This window comes from Sus scrofa, chromosome 16 (assembly GCF_054392235.1).
Source record: "Sus scrofa isolate SSC_HxYL_T2T_F1_AM1 chromosome 16, Sscrofa_HxYL_maternal_Yorkshire_Landrace_v2.0, whole genome shotgun sequence".
Classification (NCBI taxonomy): Eukaryota; Metazoa; Chordata; class Mammalia; order Artiodactyla; family Suidae; genus Sus; species Sus scrofa.
Genome location: NC_139398.1, coordinates 12,237,950 through 12,256,632, shown reverse-complemented (window position 1 = coordinate 12,256,632; position 18,683 = coordinate 12,237,950). Strand labels below are relative to the sequence as shown.

Sequence of the window (18,683 nt, the reverse complement as noted above, 5' to 3'; positions counted from 1 at the left end):
AACTTCTCCATCTCCCTTTATTTTCAAACCAACTTCCGGTGTCTTCCCTTATCCCAGAAAACGTGCTACTATACATTTAGCACCCTTACTGGGCACCTCCCCTGAGCAGGGCTCCTGCCTCTTCAATGACCTCACCTCCACACCTCCAGCCTCTCTCAGCTGGAATGTCCTCACCAGGTGTGGCCTCGAGTCAGTTAAATCTCAGAAACAGAAGCCGGGGGAAATGCTTGATTCCTATTCTATCACATGCCTACCTTGGATCTGAACTTATTCAGAGTTGACGTAAATATGCCTTTAGAAGCAATCAAATCCCACCACTCCAATCCAATTTTTTGCCACCACACCATCAGTCGGGACTTCACATCTAACTGAATTTCTGTGACTTGACTTAGTAGAAATTAGCAAATGCTGCTGTCAACTGTTTTTCAAATTCAGGAACATCATTAAAAATCAGACTTTAGGAGTTCCCGTCATGGCTCGGCAGAAAAGAACCAGACTAGCATCCATGAGGATATAGGTTCAATCCCTGGCCTCAATCAGTGGGTTAAGGATTTGGCATTGCTGTGAGCTGTGGTGCAGGTCACAGATGCGGCTTGGATCTGATGTTGCTGTGGCTCTGGTGTAGGCTGGCAGCTACATCTCCGATTTGACCCCCAGCCTGGGAACCTCCAAATGCTGCAGGTGTGGCTCTAAAAAGACCAAAAAAGACTATTCTTTTTGTACACACTGACATCAAGGATTCTTAATCATCATAAAATCTGACCTCATAGGAACACACACACACACCCCACACATACATCATTCCAACTATCAAAAAGTATTACTTGCCAATCCTCTGAAATGAAACATATTTCCTTTGTTCACATATTTTGACAACTTCTCTACATCCTTCTGATTTCTTCTAATTAAAGGGGATTACGTGTTGTTTTACATACAGAACTATTTGGGCTTAATTTGGAGAGAGCAAATGTTACATTGTTGGAGTTCCCACTATGGCACAGTGGGTTAAGGATGCAGAGTTGCTGCAACTGTGGCATAGGTCGCAACTGATCCAATCCCTGGCCTGGGAACTCCCATATGCCATGACGCAGTAAAAATGGAAAAAAAAAAAAAAAGTCACATGTTTTTCCCTAAGTTTTGAAGCTGCTTGGAAAGACTCACAGGTGTCAAAAGGAGGATCATGAGCAGCTTCTGGGTCATTCTAGAACCCTGACACATTTAGATGCTCTCTTCTCTGAGTTTCATTTTTTCAACTGCCAAATAATAGGTACCACTAACCTTTAAAATCCATTCTAGGTCCAAAACCCCCTGACAATGGTCCCTCTAAGTTTCTGAAAGTTTATTTTAAATAAAATAAATTCTTAGGGTTACTGAATAGCCTCTTTTACAAACAAAAGCAAATTCACACTTAGAAGGTAATTCTGGGCTTGGCTCTAACTTCCTTCAGCAGAAATGATATAAGAACTTATTCGTTCTGCTTGTTTCCTGGGAACCCTGCCCCAGCCATGGAGGACAAGCCCAGGCCAGCCTTCTGCAGGATAAGAAAACCACAGGGAGCAGAGACCTGTTATCCCAGCCAAGACGTTCCTGGGCCTCCCATCTCTAGCCGACCCCAGCTGAAAGCAAATTCAGCTGAGATTGGCTGAGCTGGGCCACCCTTAGCAAAATGTGAGGCTTCAGTTATCTGCAGCATTACTGTGCCCACAGATAACTGATACACTTACATGAAGAACACATGGGGGAGTTCCCGTCGTGGCTCAGTGGAAATGAATCTGACTAGCATCCATGAGGACTCAGGTTCGATCCCTGGCCTCACTCAATGGGTTAAGGATCCAGCATTGCCACGAGCTGTGGTGTAGGTCGCAGGTGAAGCTCAGACCTGATGTTGCTGTGTCTGTAGTATAGGCTAGAAGCTATAGCTGATTCTACTCCTAGCCTGGGAACCTCCATATGCTGCGGGCATGGCCCTAAAAAGACCAAAAAAAAAAAAAAAAAAACCCCAAAAAACAAAAAACACATGGGATACTTCATAATATTACCATGATGGAAAGGCATCATTGCACATGTGTCCCAACACATAGAATGTCCAACACCAAGGCTGAGCCCTAAAGGAAACTACAGACTCTGGGTGATTATGATGTGTCATTATGATGTGTCAGTGTAGGTTCATTAGTTATAACAAAGGTACCACTCTGGTGGGGGATGTTGACAGTGGGGTGGGGTGTGCACGTGGGAGGCAGGAGGCATGTGGGAAATCTGTAACTTCCTCTCAAATTTGTTGTGAGCCTAAAACTGCACTTGAAAAAATTAAGTCCTTTAAAAAAAAGAAATGAAGGAGTTCCCTAGTGTGACATCCGGTTAAGGATTTGGCCTTGTCACTGCTGCGGCTTTGGTCACTGCTGTGGTGCAGGTTCAGTCCTTGGCCTGGGAACTTCTGCCTGTCATGGGTATAGTCAAAAAGAAAACAAAAAACAAAAATAAGAGAAAGAAAAACAAAATGAACAGGGCTTCCAACTGCTTCTGGGCCCAGAGTGTCCCCCATCTTGGTCATGAAGAAGGATGAAACCTCAAGCTCAGGCCGGCCCAGGCTCACTTCAGCTAACCCCCTTCTCCAGTAAGGCCCTTGGGCTCCCAGTCTAAGCTGCTTATTCTCTCTTCTTATCCCCTTTCCACACTTGAGAATCTGCAACTAATGCACTCACAGGTATCCCCAAACAGCAAAGCAAGGCTCCCCCTGTGCTTGAGGGGCCCTCGATAGACACAGACCGACAGACACGTGGAAGCCTGAAGGCAGAATTCACTTTCTTTACCAACTGGCCTCCTCTAAGCACACGCAGGCCTATAAATACTGAGGCCTGGTAGAAGCCAGATCCAAACTTGGACTCTCATTTTAGAGAAAGGTGATTCCAGAGTTTATAAATCTTTCTGTGGCCTTCAAAAGAACCAAGAAAAAAGGAAACAAACAAAAAAATTTCTCACATAGTCATCAAGATAAAGGCCCCAATAACTGCTACAAGTCTCTGAAATACTTAAGGCCCCAGGAGCAGCAGGAGGCACCACAGACCCAGTCTTTCCTGAGCCAGCTGAGCAAATGGGTGGATTTGAAAAACTCCAGTGAGAAGCCCTGGAATTTAAACATGCAAGAGAAGAGATCACATCAAGAAAGAAGTGAGATATTTTAAATTTAGCATAATTGGGCCTAATTTGGTTCAGGAGCTGCCTGACATTCCAACTGCCTTTCTGTAACAATGAAGACAGTACAAACACTTCCTTAGGTTTCTGCACCTTCTCCAAAGCTGCTGTCAGTTTCAGGCTGAACCTCGGGAGAAAAGCGAAGAATTAAGAAAGAACATGGCAGCTCCCACTTGTCCCCCAATCAGCAGCAACAAAACAAGCATACATCCGTGAGACAGCAGAGCATACTCTGAATGTTACTGAAGAATTGTTTGACAAATATTTACATGTTACATATTCAATGAAGCCATCCTTTTAGAGCAATAAATATTTTAGAATGGAAACTGCTGAGCCATATCCAAGATTCTACCGATCTCAGGAGCCAGGAAAGAACACACTCTCTCAAACAAAAAACATCCGATCCTTATTTACTCCAACCAAACGAAACTTTGGTCAGCCCAAGCAAACTCTCTTCCAAGCTGACCAGACATGGGCAGCTCAACAAACACAGCTCCCCACAAGCCTTCAGAGATGTTTTTCTTCTGGGAAGACACTGCTGGTGGCTCCTGGCACCTATGAGTAGTTCTGTAGTTACAAAGTTACCCTCATCCTCCACCAAAAGCTCCCTGGCTTTCTTCTCTTTGTTATTTGTTTGTTTGTTTTATTTTGTTTTGTTTTGGCTGTACCTGCAGCATGTGGTAGTTCCCAGGCCATGGATCTAACCCACACCACAGCAGTGACCTGAGCCACAGCCGAATCCTTAGACAGCTGAGCCACATGAGAAATCTCCCCCCCCCCGCCGTAAGCTTTACTGCTACTAATCATAGATCAGTTCCAAAGGGCTCCTGCCTCAGGGCCTTTGCACTTGCTGTGTCTTCTGCCTGGAGTGCTCTTCCCCAGCTATCTTCTCTGCATCTTTACACGAATGCCACGGGTTCTCTCAGATGACCACGCTATCTACAATTCTGGCCTCCAATCTCTGAACACCTGGATGGTCCTACCAGCCACAGGTGCTGCTGGCTTAGCTAGGCATGTGAAGAAGGGCCTCCCTAAGGAGATGCCCTTAAGACCGGAACCTGAAAGTGACTGAATGAGTCGTGTAGCCACATGAAGAGGCACACCACCGCCCCAAGGCAGGACACTGGCACTTGGAAACCAAACTACTTCCCGATTTTTCTTTCTTAGCCAGCTACTCTGGGCCAGCCTCTCATCGGGAGCCTAGGGTGGCTTCTCTGGCTTTAGCGCCCACATTGTCCTGCACTGAGACCAACCACACAGCACCTGTCATCGCCCTTTTGGTTCCATCTGCCTGCCTAGAATGTCTTACCACCACCTCCAAAAGTCTTCCTTCACTGGGCTTCCAGAATTGTGCTCAGCTCCCTGCTTCCAAGACACTTGCTCTGTATAGCTGTAGAGCCCCTTCTCACATCCTACCTCTGGCTATAAGCACTGGGTAATCTTAGTTCTTCCCCAACTAAGAGGTTCAGACTCTCAAGGCAGAGACTATTCGATTCCCCTTCGAGCCTCCTGCAGCAACTAACCATGCCTTGCACACAGTAGGTCTGCAATAACACTTATGAGTGACTCACTACCCCTTTTGCTACAGGGTGGTATTTTAGACTCGGTGTCACTTTATTCTTTCAGACTGTTACAGAAAGACGGAGGCTGTTTGATCAACACCATTAAGAAGCCACTGGGAAGAATGCAAGCTCTTGCCCAAACCCCTCAGAGCCCAGAACCCAGGATGGGCCCCTTCTTATCAGAAGATAAAACAGTCTTGTCGTTGGTGGGTCATGTACCCCTTCTCCATCATGAATTTGTGGGGAGCAGACAGGCAGAGACTCAAGGCAGAAAAACAAAGGGAGACTCTGTAATCAAGAGGGAAAGCAGAGAGAAAAAATAGCTTTGCCTGACAGAAGGGGAAAAAAAAAAACCAAAAACCTGGAGGATGTCTCTTCCAAGCAAGGAGAAGGCTGGTGAATAAAAAATGACAAGACAGTAAACAAGGGCATGTCAGAGCACTGTGAGGCATTTTGTGCTCACAACCCCAGGAGGTTCTCGTTGTCATTAACCCTATATCACAATGGAGAAACTGAGGCAGAGAGGTGCTGAGAGGCTGGGACAGGCCTCTCCTGATTCTGTGCTGACAGAGGCTTTCAAAAGTGGCCCAGACACTGCATCTGACATACCCAAGCCCCTTGGGGATGGTTTAAGTTGCTCTCAGTCGTCTCCAGTGCAGCTGCTGACAAACTTATTTTTTGCCCTCAAAGGAAACATAACAAAGCAGGGCCCAGTGGAGCCTTAGAATGGGGGCTGGGCGAGCCAGGCACTACCCTGCGCCCACTGGAAACCCTGGGCTGCCCCAAACACGGGAGTAACCTACCCTACCCGAGCTCTTCCTCATCTTTGTGGGGCTTCCTTCCAAGCAGCCCTGGTTACCTTGCTTCAGAAACGTGAGTAAACATCAAGAAAATACAAACGTCTGATGGTGAAAATTCACTTTAGTAAAAGCGAAGGCACAGTGCAGAAACAACCCGCTGCCTGGCGGCTAGTGAGGGCAGCGGGAGGGCTGAGATGCAGGTATTGCCTAGTGTCTCCAGCCACCAGGGCCACACCTTAGCTCTCTTAGCCTTAGGGGCCTCTGGGCCAGCACCGCCTGATGTAGTACACCAAGCACAGAACCTTCTCCAAGTTCATATGCTGCGTCAACTTAGACAAGGATAGAAGCAGAATGTGACACTCCAGTGCTCCCCTTTGCCTAAGCCTGGCCCAGACCACAGTCAGGGACAAATAAACCAAGGGCAGAAGGTCCCACCAATTCCCAAGTAAAAGCACATCTTTTCTCTAACAGTTATGGGCTCTGGAACAAAAGCACTTTCACTCCCCATCTGCGCCAGGCTTAGGCTGCAGATCCCCCCAGAACCTGGGGAATGTGACAATCAGGTGAGACCACTGCCGCTGTCAACCCACCTGGCTGCTGTGGTCACTCTATGGTTTTTCCCTCCAAGGGCTTTGTTGGGTTGTGTTCTGAGAGCCAATCATTCTCAGCCCAACTTTTTCTTTCTTTCTTTTCTTTTTTTCCCTAAATGTTTCCCACCGTCTCTGAGTCTTGTCATGACTAATGCATACCCGGTGCCTCTCTCTCCCCACCCCCACGAGCCCGTCTGCCCTACCCCGCTAGCGCCGGCCCCACCACTGCCCTCCCCAGGGCCTGCCTCTGGGGGATCCCGACGGTGCTGGCTCTCCGAGGTGACCCTGCAGACAGCCAAGTCAGAGATCAAGCTGGCCAATCACCGATTGGGGTCGCCTGGCGAACCCGGGCGTGGGAAAGGGGAGGCGTGCGAGTAAGCAGGTGGTCCAAGGGGAACTCCGAACCTGGGTGGCCCGGAGGAGCCGATTTGCGCTGGGGCGTGGAAGGGAAAGTGCAAGGGCAGCGAGTGGGGCCAAGGGCGGGGGGGGGGGAAGTTGGGGGGCGCAGGATATAAGGGGTTTCCCCTACAGGCGAGAATGGGTAACTGTCAGAGGGGGCCCAGGTTGAAGACACCCGGCGAGAGGCTCCGAACTCGGACAGTCCCCTTGGGGGAATTAAGAACACTCTGGGGCGGAAAACCAGAAGGGGCTGCGGTGAGCACGCGGGACTAGCGGCGTCCCCCCCCGGGGGGGGGGGTACTGTGACCTCGGGCAGAGCAAGCGTGCCGCCCCACCCCGGCCTGGGACAGGCAGGCCACACGCGGAGCACGCCCAGAAAGCAAAGAAAAGGCGCTCTTGGCCGCGGCAAAGTCACGGTGGGACCCGGACAAAGTCGGGATCCAGGTGGCGCGGAGAATAGGAGGGAGGACTAAAGGGACCCAAACCCCGGCGGCACGTCAGCTTACCCGGCCGTTGCGATCGGTCTCCTGCACCTCCTCAGCGCTGGGCCCCCGCCGCACCAGCGCCCTCAACAGCCCCACGTCGTTGGCGCTGGCGGCGCGCAGGAGGGTCGCCGCCTCCGGGACGCCCTCCGGGAAGCCTTCAGGGACGCTCTCCGAGCTCACGGAGCTGTACTCCTCCTCGCCTCCAGAAGGGTAGAAAGAGTCGTCCGAGGCGATGCTGCGGGTGTCGGGCAGACTCGAGAAGTCCTCGTAGTCCTCGTAGTCAGCGGGGTCCTCCTCGGCCTGCGCGCCCCGGGGTGGGGACGGAGGCTGCGGGGATACGCGGCGCGCCCCGCCGCCCTCCGGCCCGGGCCCGGCCAGCAGCACCATGCCGGCGGCCGGGGCGCGGGCCGGGGGCCGGGGAGCGGGCCGGGAGCCCGGGACACGCGGCACGCACCGAGGTCACCGCCCCTTGTCCCTCGCCGCCCCAGAAAAGCAGTGCTCTGCGCGCTCCAGCCCAGCGGAAACGCGCGCCCGGCGGCTGCGCTCCCAGACTGTAGTCACTGGAAGCTGGAGAAAGCCCCCCTCGGGGGTGGGAGGAGCCGCGGGGGCTTTCCGAGCGCTGCCGGCGGGCGAGCGCGGGCGGGGACCAAGCGGGAGGCGGGCGGGGCCGCCGCGCCGGAGGAGGCGCGCGCCCGGGATGCTGCGCCCGCCGGCCGGATCCCAGCAAAAGTTGAGAGCCGAGCAGGGGCTTCACGGCCCCGCGGGGACTATGCACCCGGCTGCTTTGCACCCGCATTCGAGCTGAGAAATGCACGCTTGGGAGAACCAGAGAACTAAAGAACCCGAAAGCCCTTGTTGCTGGCTGCTAACAGCCCCGCCCCTCCCCTCCGGCGACCCGCGGGATGAGGGCGAAGGTGGGGGTTGGAGGACGCCGCGGGCTAAGTCCGCTCTGGCGTCGGAAATACCCAAATCCCTGAGACCCGCAGCTAGCAGAGCGTCAGGCCTCCAGGCTGGGATGGGGGCAGTTTGTCAGCGTGCGACGCACTGAATCTGTTTTTGCAGCTCCCGGGGGAGTCCGGGCTCCAACGCCAACTTCATTCCTGGCTTAAGAGCTGGGCATCCCTGGGGCGCACTAGGCACGGAAGACAAGTGGATGCGTGGGAGGTCGGGTCCACCTAGGGACCCTGCCGCTCTGAAATGGGAGCTCCTGGCTACCACCGGGAAGTCCCAACCCAGGTGTATTGGGAAGGGGGATGCGGAGGGAGGATCCGCAGGTTCCCCACCCAAATCACTCAGAACCCGGGCCAGCTGTGGCTTGCAGGTTGCTCCTAAAAGAGCGACTCTTGACTCTGGGGTAACATCTGGGTGGGAAAGGGCGGCTCCAGGTCAGAGTGGTGAAGGATTTCCTCCTCCCTCATCCTTAGCCAATGTCACCGAGCCTGCATCTGCGGAGATTAAGTGGGTGAAGCCAGGAAGGGGCCCTGACTCCGCAGCTGGTGGCCAAACCCAGAGAGTAGGCCCGCAGCCGTCCGCCATTGTCCTGTCCCCGCACCCCTCTGGACCAAGCTTGGCTACTCCCGGTCTATCCCCGCCACAGAGGGTATGGATTTGCTGCGGGGAGCCCTTGACCTCTGGGAGGAGGAGGCAGCGCGAGCCAAAACTCATGGGAAAGGCCTTGCGAGAAGACGCGGTGTCAGGATGCGTTTGTGCCTGGGTTGGGGGTGTGGCTTCTTTGACAGAAACCATCCCCTGTCCACCAGGAGCGAATGCAGAAACCGAAGGGAATACCGCCTCTTTTTCTCTTCCCCTCTCCCTCCTTTTCTTTCCACCGCTCTTAACAGCGCGCCTACCAGATGCCAGCCCATGAGAGGCCCCAGGAGTGCAAAGGTGAACAAAACGGGGTAGACAAGCTAGAAGACCCCAGGCCTGGGCCTGCAAGCTGAGGGGCACAGCCATGGTCAAAAATACCTGGAGTGGGCTGTGGAGGCCAGAGCGGTGTTTGAAATGTCAGACCTCTCTGTCTTGAGGCCCTGGCTACACTGTGCTAGGCTGGACCTGTCTTCAGGATCACCTGGGTCACCAGTGTCCTCCAAGCCAGCCCAGAACTGGCACCTGGGAGCCAGGAGAACACGGTAGGAAGAGACCATGGATGCACAGCGAGCCCTGAGTGAGAAGTTAACTTGGCTTCACCGGCCTGCTTCTGTGGTCCCAGGCTTTCTCTTGGAAGCCAAAAATACCCCCAAATCATGGTTTGCTTTTTAAGTTTTTCTCTAACAGCATTTACATAAATTCCCAATGGAAATTTCCCCCTTTGAAGGTTGAGGGGTATTTCTCTTTCAGTGTTTCCAAAAGTCCTGTTAAATGAAGTCAGGGGATTTACAAGCAGAAGTGACCGCCCCCCACCCCCAGGACACGGTTGGGTTTGTCAGCCTTCCTCTCCTCCCAGCTGGGCAGGGTACTGGGTGGCATTAAAGAAAGACCTCAGCGGGCAGTGACAGGGCCCTGATGGATGGGGCCATGGCCTTCCAGCCGTAGTCCTGGACTGGAGCGGACAGCATGCTGTTCTGGAGTCAGCAGCCTCTAGGTCCTCATGCCTGGTCACTTAGCAACAAGATTCAAGCTCTATCTTCAGAGTTCACCACTTCCTCCTTTCCTTCCTCAGAAATTTGGGTCCAAATAGCATGGAATGTTTTAACCTTTAAAGGTTAACTTCTGAAACAGCCTGCTCCAAGTAAGAATTAGCCTTTTGTGAGTGATCAGGCTCCAAACCCAAGGTGATTATTGTCTTTTTAAAAAATGCACCCCTTTGACCGCAAAGACAAGAGATACTCAGCATTGTAAAAGAACACACAACTAGGCATTTAGATTTTTTGGTAAGGTCAGTATCATACATCGTATGTACAAAATTGACATAAGAAGGAGAAAGTAGCTTTTCAAAACTCCTAACACACTCAGGATAACTCTTAAATCAATAACGTTTTGCAAAATTGTATTTTATCCGGGAGGGTTCAATTTCAATGAACTGTTTTAATTTATGACTTTTGAAGTATTATATGTATGGCAATTAACCAATTTGTTGATTTAGTTGAATAATTTGTCTTTGAGCCATTTAAAAAAAAAAAAAAATTCCCTACTTTAGCTATATTTCTCGAATAGGCCACCCGGCTTTAACAACCTGCAACAGGAAGATCTTTCAAAATTGCAAGCAGTGTATTTAAAGACTGAAGACAGAATGTGCCTGTAATGCTCCCCCTACTCCAAACTGTGTCTGGAAGGTGGGGGTGGGGGGAGGTGAGACCTAATGGTGGAAGGAACTCAAACCCGCCCCTTTGCTCATCGAGTAAGTAATTAGGGTACCCCCTCCCAGGGTAGATAGAATGGCAGAATGATTTTAAACATTTCACATTGTCTGGAATTTTGCACACAGTTACCATTCACTTTCGTTATTATTAAAATTAAAATATCCATTTGCCTTTTTTGTTCATTTGTTTGTTTTGTTTTGTCTTTTGTGGGGTTTTGGCCACACATAGCCCCAGGAATTGGGAAGTTCCCATCTGCATGTGGGATCGAGCTCACATCGCAGCAGTGACCCAAGCCACAGCAGGTTCAAGCTGGATCTCAACCCCCAGAGCCAACAGAGAACCCCTCCACTTGCCCTTTGTAAATGGCTCTGCAGAAGCTGCTTCTCCAAATGTGTTGCCCTATTTGCTGAGAGAACTAGCCCACGTGAGGTGAATGAGAAATGCTTTTTATTTTTTCTTTTGGAAGAGAGTGTAGCTTGGAATAAAGAGCAGACTGTGATATCAGGCAGAACTGTCTCCTGATTACAGCTCCTCCACCACTGAGTTGCCATCATAAATAGTTCTAGATTTTGACTTCTACCACGTGTACCAGTGTGTATTTCACAAGTCTCCTGGTCTTGATACTTAGGATGCTTTTAGCATTTTCTTACTGTATCTGTAAAGAAAAAAATGTTGCCTGCCATTCCAGTTCTACAAGAATCAAGTCTCAAGCCACTGCAGTCACCTACCAGTAGGGGAATTCAGGATGGAATAAGAAAAGAAGGGGAAAAAAGAGAAAGTATTCAGTGCTTGGAATACCAGGCCATAGATGATTAGCATACATATTTAAGAAAAAATTTCAACAACCCCAGATTCTTGCATCCTCCCATATACAGAAAAACACTAAAATCATTCATTTGAGGTGTCCATTCTTTGTGATTAGCAGTAGTCTTTTGATGTTCGACTCCATGTTTATTCCCAGGGGGGGAAAAGTGTATATTTTGGTTCTCCCCTTACTTCTTTCAAAGCAGTACCTTGGAGCTGAGAGGCTGTTTCCCACACTATAGCCCTCAGTAAGGTCCCTAAACAAAGCTTAGCTCACAACTTTTACACTGTGCCTTTTTATTCTGCAGACACATCCAAAATGCACATTACCTGGTATTTCTTTAAAAGAACTTCCCATATCAGGTGGCTTGAGCATCTTAAACTCCGATATTTTCTTCATTGCTGTATTCCAAATAGTAACCCAAAGTCTAGACTACTGGGAAAGAAACTCAAGAAATGTATAAAATTGTTCTCAAGGAAAGAGACATGACTCAAGGAGAGCCATGCCGTGATCTTAGGTGGGAAGTCTCAGCTGAAAAGAAACTGCTAGTCTCCTACTGTTCTAGAAATGACCAAATTCCAGTGGAAACCCATGGGATGGGGGTGGTGCAGTCAAAACAAAATTAAAGCAGGTCTCATGGGATAATACACATCTAATAAGTTTCTTTGTTGTTGTTCTTTAGGCTTTCTAGAGTTGGTTTCCATACCAGCAACTAAAAGAACTTTAATTCTGAAAGAAAAAAAAAAAGTATATTTAAAAACAATAACAAGAAGTCAAATGGGAGGAGAGACATTAATTGTAGAAAAAAAAAAAAAATTACTTGTGCTGCTTGTTACAAGAGGTTGATGGCCAGAATACAGAGAGATTATTTGCAAATCTCTGAAGAAAAAATTCAGCATACTTATCCTTTTTGTTAACCCTGCTGTCCCCTGGTGACTGGCAGCATAGCTTTTGTCAAAACAGAAAAGGCTGTTTGCTTGCCTTGGTGGCGATGTCAAGGAGGGCACCCCAGGCAGGTTCGCATCTTGATCTCTCAGGGTCAGGACTGAGTGATGGTTGCAGTTAAAAGCAGAGAAAGGAGTTCCTGTTTGGGCTCAGCGGGTTAAGAAACTGACTAGGATCCATGAGGATGAGGGTTTGATCCCTACCCTCACTCAGTGGCTTAAGGATCCAGTGTTGCTGGAGAGCTGCGGTATAGGTCCCAGATGTGGCTTGGATCACAGATGTGGCGTTGCTGTGGCTGTGGCTTAGGGTGGCAGCTGTGGTGTATGGTGGCAGCTGTAGCTCCGATTCGACTCCTAGCCTGGGAACTTCCATATACTTTGGGTGTGGCCTTAAAAAGAAGAAGAAAAACGAAAAACAAAAACAAAGGAAACTAGGAGTTCCCTGATTGGGTAGCAAGTTAAGGATCCAGCTTGTCACTGCTGTCTTGGGTTGCAGCTGTGGCATGAGTTGGATTCTGCATGCCTCAGGTGCAGCCAAAAAAAGAAAAGAAAAGAAAAAAGCAAAGCGCCTGGGGTTGATTTCAAAGGAGAAAATGGGGGCTCTGAGAGACCCTGAGCTTGGCTCATGAGGGCTGAGAAGCTCCATGTTCTCGCTCACCTTCCTGTCAGATATCATCTTCAAGGACGGAGTTTGGAGAAGCTCACTACCTCCTGAAGTTTGCAGCAGGCTCCTCCAGCTCTCCCACTGCCCACGTGATAGGTATGGGTGTGAGCAAGGGCATGGGGGATGGGAATTTCTCATAGTCACTCATTTAAAACAACAACAACAGCATCGAAACCAATCAAAATTATTTGGCTTGGAATTTTTGCAAAATTTTCCTGAATTAATTGTGATGAATAGAGGCAACCAAGAGTGTTCTGAAGTCCTTCTGCAGAAAGGCTGGGCCAGACTACCCTTCTGATCTACTTAGAAGTACACAGAAAAGTCTCCTGTGTGCTTCTGGGTCTCTCCATCAAAGGGATGCGCTGCCCTTTGGCCCTGACTCCATTCAGGGGACAGCCACAGATCCGCCTGCTATAATCTGGATTGGTGTAAACATTTAAGAACTTCATTTTCTTTTTGGGAGGGTTTCTGCCTTTGTGGTTAAATATTTGGAAGATGTAAATGCATGTGGATATCTAACTGTCCATTCTTATGCCTCTTTCCTGCTCTGATGAGAATTAGTCATAAAAGGTGTAACTAAGGAAGCCACGTTTCTTTAAGGACAAAAGGCCTGGGATCCTTATCTGGATAGAAGTTGTTGGATTTGTAAGGCCAATTTAAGGAGTCCTATGTGACGCGAAAAGCTATTTAAAAATCTACTCAACAGAAGGCTTCTCCACCACCCACCCTGGCCTCCTACCCCAGCCACAGGGCAAATACCCCTTCCCCCCATCACTAATCCTTTGTTCTTGCCCCTACCATAGCTCTTATTGCCCTGTTCTCCAACAATTTTTTGCAAAACTATCTTTTTTCTTTTTTCTTTTTTTTTTGTCTTTGTCTTTTCTAGGGCCGCACCTGTAGCATATGGAGGTTCCCAGACTAAGGGTCTAGTTGGAGCTGTTGCCGCCGGCCTATGCCAGAGCCACAGCAATGCCAGATCCGAGCCGAGTCTGCGACCTACACCACAGCTCCCAGCAATGCTGGATCCTTAACCCACTGAGCAAGGCCTAGGGGTCGAACCCGCAGCCTCATGATTCCTAGTCGGATTCATTAACCACTGAGCCATGACGGGAACTCTGTATCTTCCTTCTTATAACTTGAAAGTTCACCAAATTCAAGAACCAGTTCTAATTAGTTGTTTTTAATCCTCAATATCTAAGAGGGTAAATCACGGGTAATCAATAAATACATTACAAGAAAGAGAAGGTGGGCCAGCTAGACCAGACCCCGAGGTCTCTCGGGACCTTCTGAGTTTAGACAAGATCAAGGACAGAGCAGGAACCTGAACTTTCTTTTGCCACTTGCACTTCTAAGTCTTTGGACCTTCAGGAATTAAAACAACAACAACACATCACCATGACCCAGGGGTATGTCTGGATTCTGTACCGGCTTCTAACCATCAATGTTTCACGATAAATCCGGATTAATATCTTGCCTTGTCACCACCACATTCAGACTGCTGGGGGCAGATGTCAAGGAGATTTGGGGCACCACCAGGGCTGGTGGTGGTGCATCTTCTGGTTGGGAGGAGGCATCTTGTGAAATGCAGGTGTGAGTCTGGACCCTGTGTCTTAGGGCAAGGCTTCTGGTCTGTTGCCCTCGTCACTGTCCCCAACTCAGCATACATTCAGTAATCAAAGCAAAGACTAAATTGGAATTTTTAAATTATTATGATGACCCACAGAGTTTGGGGTATACCTATCATTTGGCCTAATTCTCATGTCAAAATGTGACCACGGGGGTCAAAGCTACAGGCAGAGAGAATCTGGGATGAATATGCTCTGCATGTTGGGAGACTCATTGGGCAAATATTTAAAAAATAAAATAAAATTTTCAGTTCCCTGCCACATTAGCTTACTAGTGCTGCTGTAACAAAACTTCACAAAGTAGGTGGCTTAAACCCTAGAAGTTTGTTCTCTGGTATTCTGGAGGCTCGAAGTCTGAGATCAAGGTGTCAGGAGGGTGAGTTTCTTGGGGGCTGTCATAGAGAATCTGGTCAACACTTTCCCTGGGCATCTGGTGGTTGGCTGGCCATCTTTGACATTCCTGGGCTTGTGGCAGTGTCACCCATTTCCGCCTCCATCTGTGTGTATGTCTCCAAATCCAAATCTTCCCCTTTTCGTTTTTTATTTTTATTTTTTGCTTTTTAGGGCCACGCCTGTGGCACACCCAGGCTAGGGGTAAAATCGGAGCAGCAGCTGCTGGCCTACCTCACAGCCACCGCAACGTCAGATCCGAGATGCATCTGCGGCCTACACCACAGTTCATGGCAACACCGGATCCCTAATCCACTGGGCAAAGCCAGGGGTAGAACCCTCGTCCTCACGGATGCTAGTTGGGTATGTGATTACTGCGCCACAACAGGAAATCCACATCTTCCCTTCTTAAAGGACATCACGGATTGGGACCCACCCTAAGGACCTCATCTTAACTAATTCCATCTGCCACAAAGATATTTTTAAATAAGGTCACATTCTGAAGTACTAGGGGTTTAGGATGTCAATATCTGAATTTTATAGGGACAGATTTCAATCCATAACCCCTGCCCTTGGAGTGCTTCCATTCTGGGGAGACATATAATAAACAACATAAACACAAAAATGCATAGCACATGGAGTTCCTGTCGTGGCTCAATGGTTGACGAACCTGATTAGTATCCACGAGGACACAGGATCAGTCCCTGGCCTTACTCAGTGGGTTAAGGATCCAGGGTTTCTGTGAGCTGTGGTGTAGTTTGCAGGCATGGCTTGGATCCCGAGTTACTGTGGCTGTGGTATAGGCTGGCAGCTACAGCTCCAATTGAACCCCTACCCTGGGAACCTCCATATGCCATGGGTGCGGCCCTAAAAAGACAAAAGACAAAAAAAAAAAAAAAAAAAAAAAAAAAAAAAGCATAGCATGTGAAATAGTATTACGTGTCAGGAGGAAAAAAAAAAAGAAAAAAAAACTAAAATAGAGGAGAAAAGGGGAACCACCAGGGTAGGCTTTAGCTAAGAAGGTCGTGCTTTGGAACTAAGACCGAAAGGAATTGGGGGAGCTAGCTGTGCAGGCAGTGGGTCCCCATCCTTCCCCCCTCCTGTCCTCATGTGGTTCCCTTCTGGGGAGAATCCTGTCCTCTCCCTGCCCCAGCCCCGGCTCCAGCCACGCAGGCTTCCCAGGGTGCTGGACCTGCCACCCTCTCCTTTTTCCAATCCTCACAGTGGCCTCAAATCTTCCCCGACTCCCCTCAAGCCCGACCTATCACCCTCCTCAAAAGCCCTTACCTCCTCCTCTTCAGAGAAACAGGACCAGTCTCCTCCAAAGAGAGTGCCCTGGTCTCCACCTCTCCTCACCGAAGTCCACCTGCATCCCTGACATTACTTCTCAGTCTCCAGCAGAAGAGGCCCCACACCTACAGCTCAACCTGGAGCTCTCCTCCCTAGGGACCCTGGAGCCCCTCCCCTGGGGTCCTCGAGTCATCCTGCGGCAGCTAAGGGTCCTCTGCCATCCACAACTCCATTCAGCTCTGCATCTTAAACCAGCCTCTGCCCCCCCAACCCCCACCTGCCTCACTTTCCCAGACGAACTTTCTGCAAAACAGATGTGATCTCCTTCAGCAAGCTGCACTTTTCATCTTTTATTTACTCGTTTAAAAAATACGTTTCTTGAAAATTTGAGGTTTATAACCCAGGAAGAGCATCTCAGAAAGCTCTGAGAACTGTTCTGTCCATTAGAAGTTGAGACACAGGTTTTGTAGGTTTTTTGAGACAGAGGGCTTTATATCAAATGATGGATTGTTGACAGTTTACACAATCTGAATCTAAGCACCTAAACGTCATCCTGGTCGGTCATGAGAGCTCAAGAGGGAATGTTTAGTATATAAACAACACTCTGAATCTGTAAAGAAGACAATGTCTCTGGTCTCCCCTTTCTTTCTTTCTTTCTTTCTCTCTCTCTCCCTCTCTCTCTCTCTCTTTCTTTCTTTCTGTCTTTCTTTCTTTCTTTTTTTTTTTTTTTTTTTTTGTCTTTTTGTCTTTTTTTTTTTTTTTTTTTTTGTTGTTGTTGTTGTTGCTATTTCTTGGGCCGCTCCCGCGGCATATGGAGGTTCCCAGGCTAGGGGTTGAATCGGAGCTGTAGCCACCGGCCTACGCCAGAGCCACAGCAACGCGGGATCCGAGCCACGTCTGCAACCTACACCACAGCTCACGGCAACGCCGGATCGTTAACCCACTGAGCAAGGGCAGGGATCGAACCTGCAACCTCATGGTTCCTAGTCGGATTCGTTAACCACTGCGCCACGACGGGAACTCCTCTTTCTTTCTTTCTTTCTTTCTTTCTTTCTTTCTTTCTTTCTTTCTTCATTTCTTTCTTCCTTCCTTCCTTTATTTCATTCTCTCTTTCTTTTAAAGTATGGTTGATTTACAGCGTTGTCTCAATTTCTGTTGTACAGCAAAGTGACCCAGTCATACATATATATACATTCCTTTTCTCATATTATCTTCCATCATGGTCTATCCCAAGAGACTGAATGTTAATTCTCTGAGCTGTATAGTAAGACCTCATTGCTTATCCATTCTAAAAGTAATAGTTTGCATCTACTGACTCCAAATTCCGAGTCCATCCCATTCTCTCCTCACCACCTTGGCAACCACAAGTCTGTTCTCTATGTCTGAGTCTGTTCCTCAGATAGGTTCATTTGTGCCATAGTTTAGGTTCTATATATAACTGATATCACGATATTTCTCCTTGACTCACTTCACTTAGTATGAGAATCTCTAGTTGCATCCATGTTTCTGCAAATGGCATTCTTTCATTCTTTTTTATGGCTGAATAGTATTCCATCGTATACATGTACCACATCTTCTTAATCCACTCCTCTGTCAATGGACATTGAGGTCTCTGTTTTCCGTGTTGCTCTTTGAATTGCTGCCATCTGCTTCTCCCTCTCCTCTAATTTTTCAAGGGTCCTGCAGGGGCTTCTCTTTTTTTAAATTCAATAGACATTTCCAGACTGAGCCAAATTTGACATCAGTATGAGCCCTGTACTCGGCCTGAACAGCGACCTTCTCCAAGAGACACAGACCTCCTGGCCTGGACTCACTCCGGCTGCCTACATTGTAGTTCCCCCTGTGCTCCAGTGCAAAGCTGGGAAGTGGGAAACCCACTCCCATATTCCATACCCCCTGGCTGATACTTGAAGCTCCAGGAAGGGGAAATAGGTGGGAGTTTTGTGCACTTGAGACTGCAGAGGGGCATGGCTGCAGTACTGTGAATTTCAAGAAAAGTACTATGAATTTCAAGAACAGAGACCCTTCTGGCTATAGCCTAAAGCACCACATGGCCCAGATGATGCTTTGGAAACATTCCTGAATGAATAACTAAAAGAGACGGCTGAGCAATCCCAGCTTTCTTGAGATCCTAAATCTAAAGCAACCCACTCATCCTGCCCAACCTGCAGTATCCTACTACCCAACCTGGAAGCACTCATGCATCAGTTTCAAAGACCAAGCAATCCCAGCACAGAGTCTGTGGGCCTTATATTCACCCTTACAACATTAACTGAGGACTTTTTTTTCCGGCCACATCTGCAGCATATGGAATTTCCTGTGTCCCGAGCAGAAGCTTTGATCTACTCCACAGCTACGGCAACTCCGGATCCTGAACCCTCTGTGCCAGGGATCAAACCCATGCCTCCACAGTGACCCGGGCTGCTGCAGTAACAACTCCGGATCCTTAACCCATTATGCCACAGTGGAAACTCCAACTGTGGACTTTTTAATGGGTACATTTTTACACTTGCATACAACAGCCTCTGGTTCAATGACTGTAAGGGGATAGATTCTCTCAAGAACTCACCAGAACATTTTGATATTTTATTCTTGGACCAAAAATATCCCCAGTTGACGATGATAAATACCCCAA

The 18,683-nt window shown here is 48.7% G+C and overlaps 1 protein-coding gene and 1 long non-coding RNA gene across 4 annotated transcripts in view; one reads left to right on the top strand and one right to left on the bottom strand.

Annotated features, from left to right (window-relative positions):
- The window catches only part of ANKRD33B (ankyrin repeat domain 33B), an 84,250-nt gene extending 76,663 nt beyond the window's left edge, over positions 1-7,587 (bottom strand). For all 3 annotated transcript variants that reach the window (XR_014830774.1, XM_003134179.5, XM_085001713.1), the window contains exon 1: positions 7,050-7,587. Coding sequence is in view for 1 of the 3 variants with exons in the window: in XM_003134179.5 (XP_003134227.1) it covers positions 7,050-7,415 (366 nt within the window). In the remaining 2 variants the exon portion in view is untranslated. The remainder of the gene's footprint in view (positions 1-7,049) is intronic.
- A 273-nt stretch (positions 7,588-7,860) lies between these two features.
- On the top strand, positions 7,861-10,494 carry LOC110257292 (uncharacterized). Its single transcript, XR_002339715.2, has 2 exons — positions 7,861-8,628; positions 8,870-10,494. It is a non-coding gene; the product is annotated as an uncharacterized LOC110257292 (long non-coding RNA).
- The last annotated feature ends 8,189 nt before the right edge of the window (positions 10,495-18,683 follow it).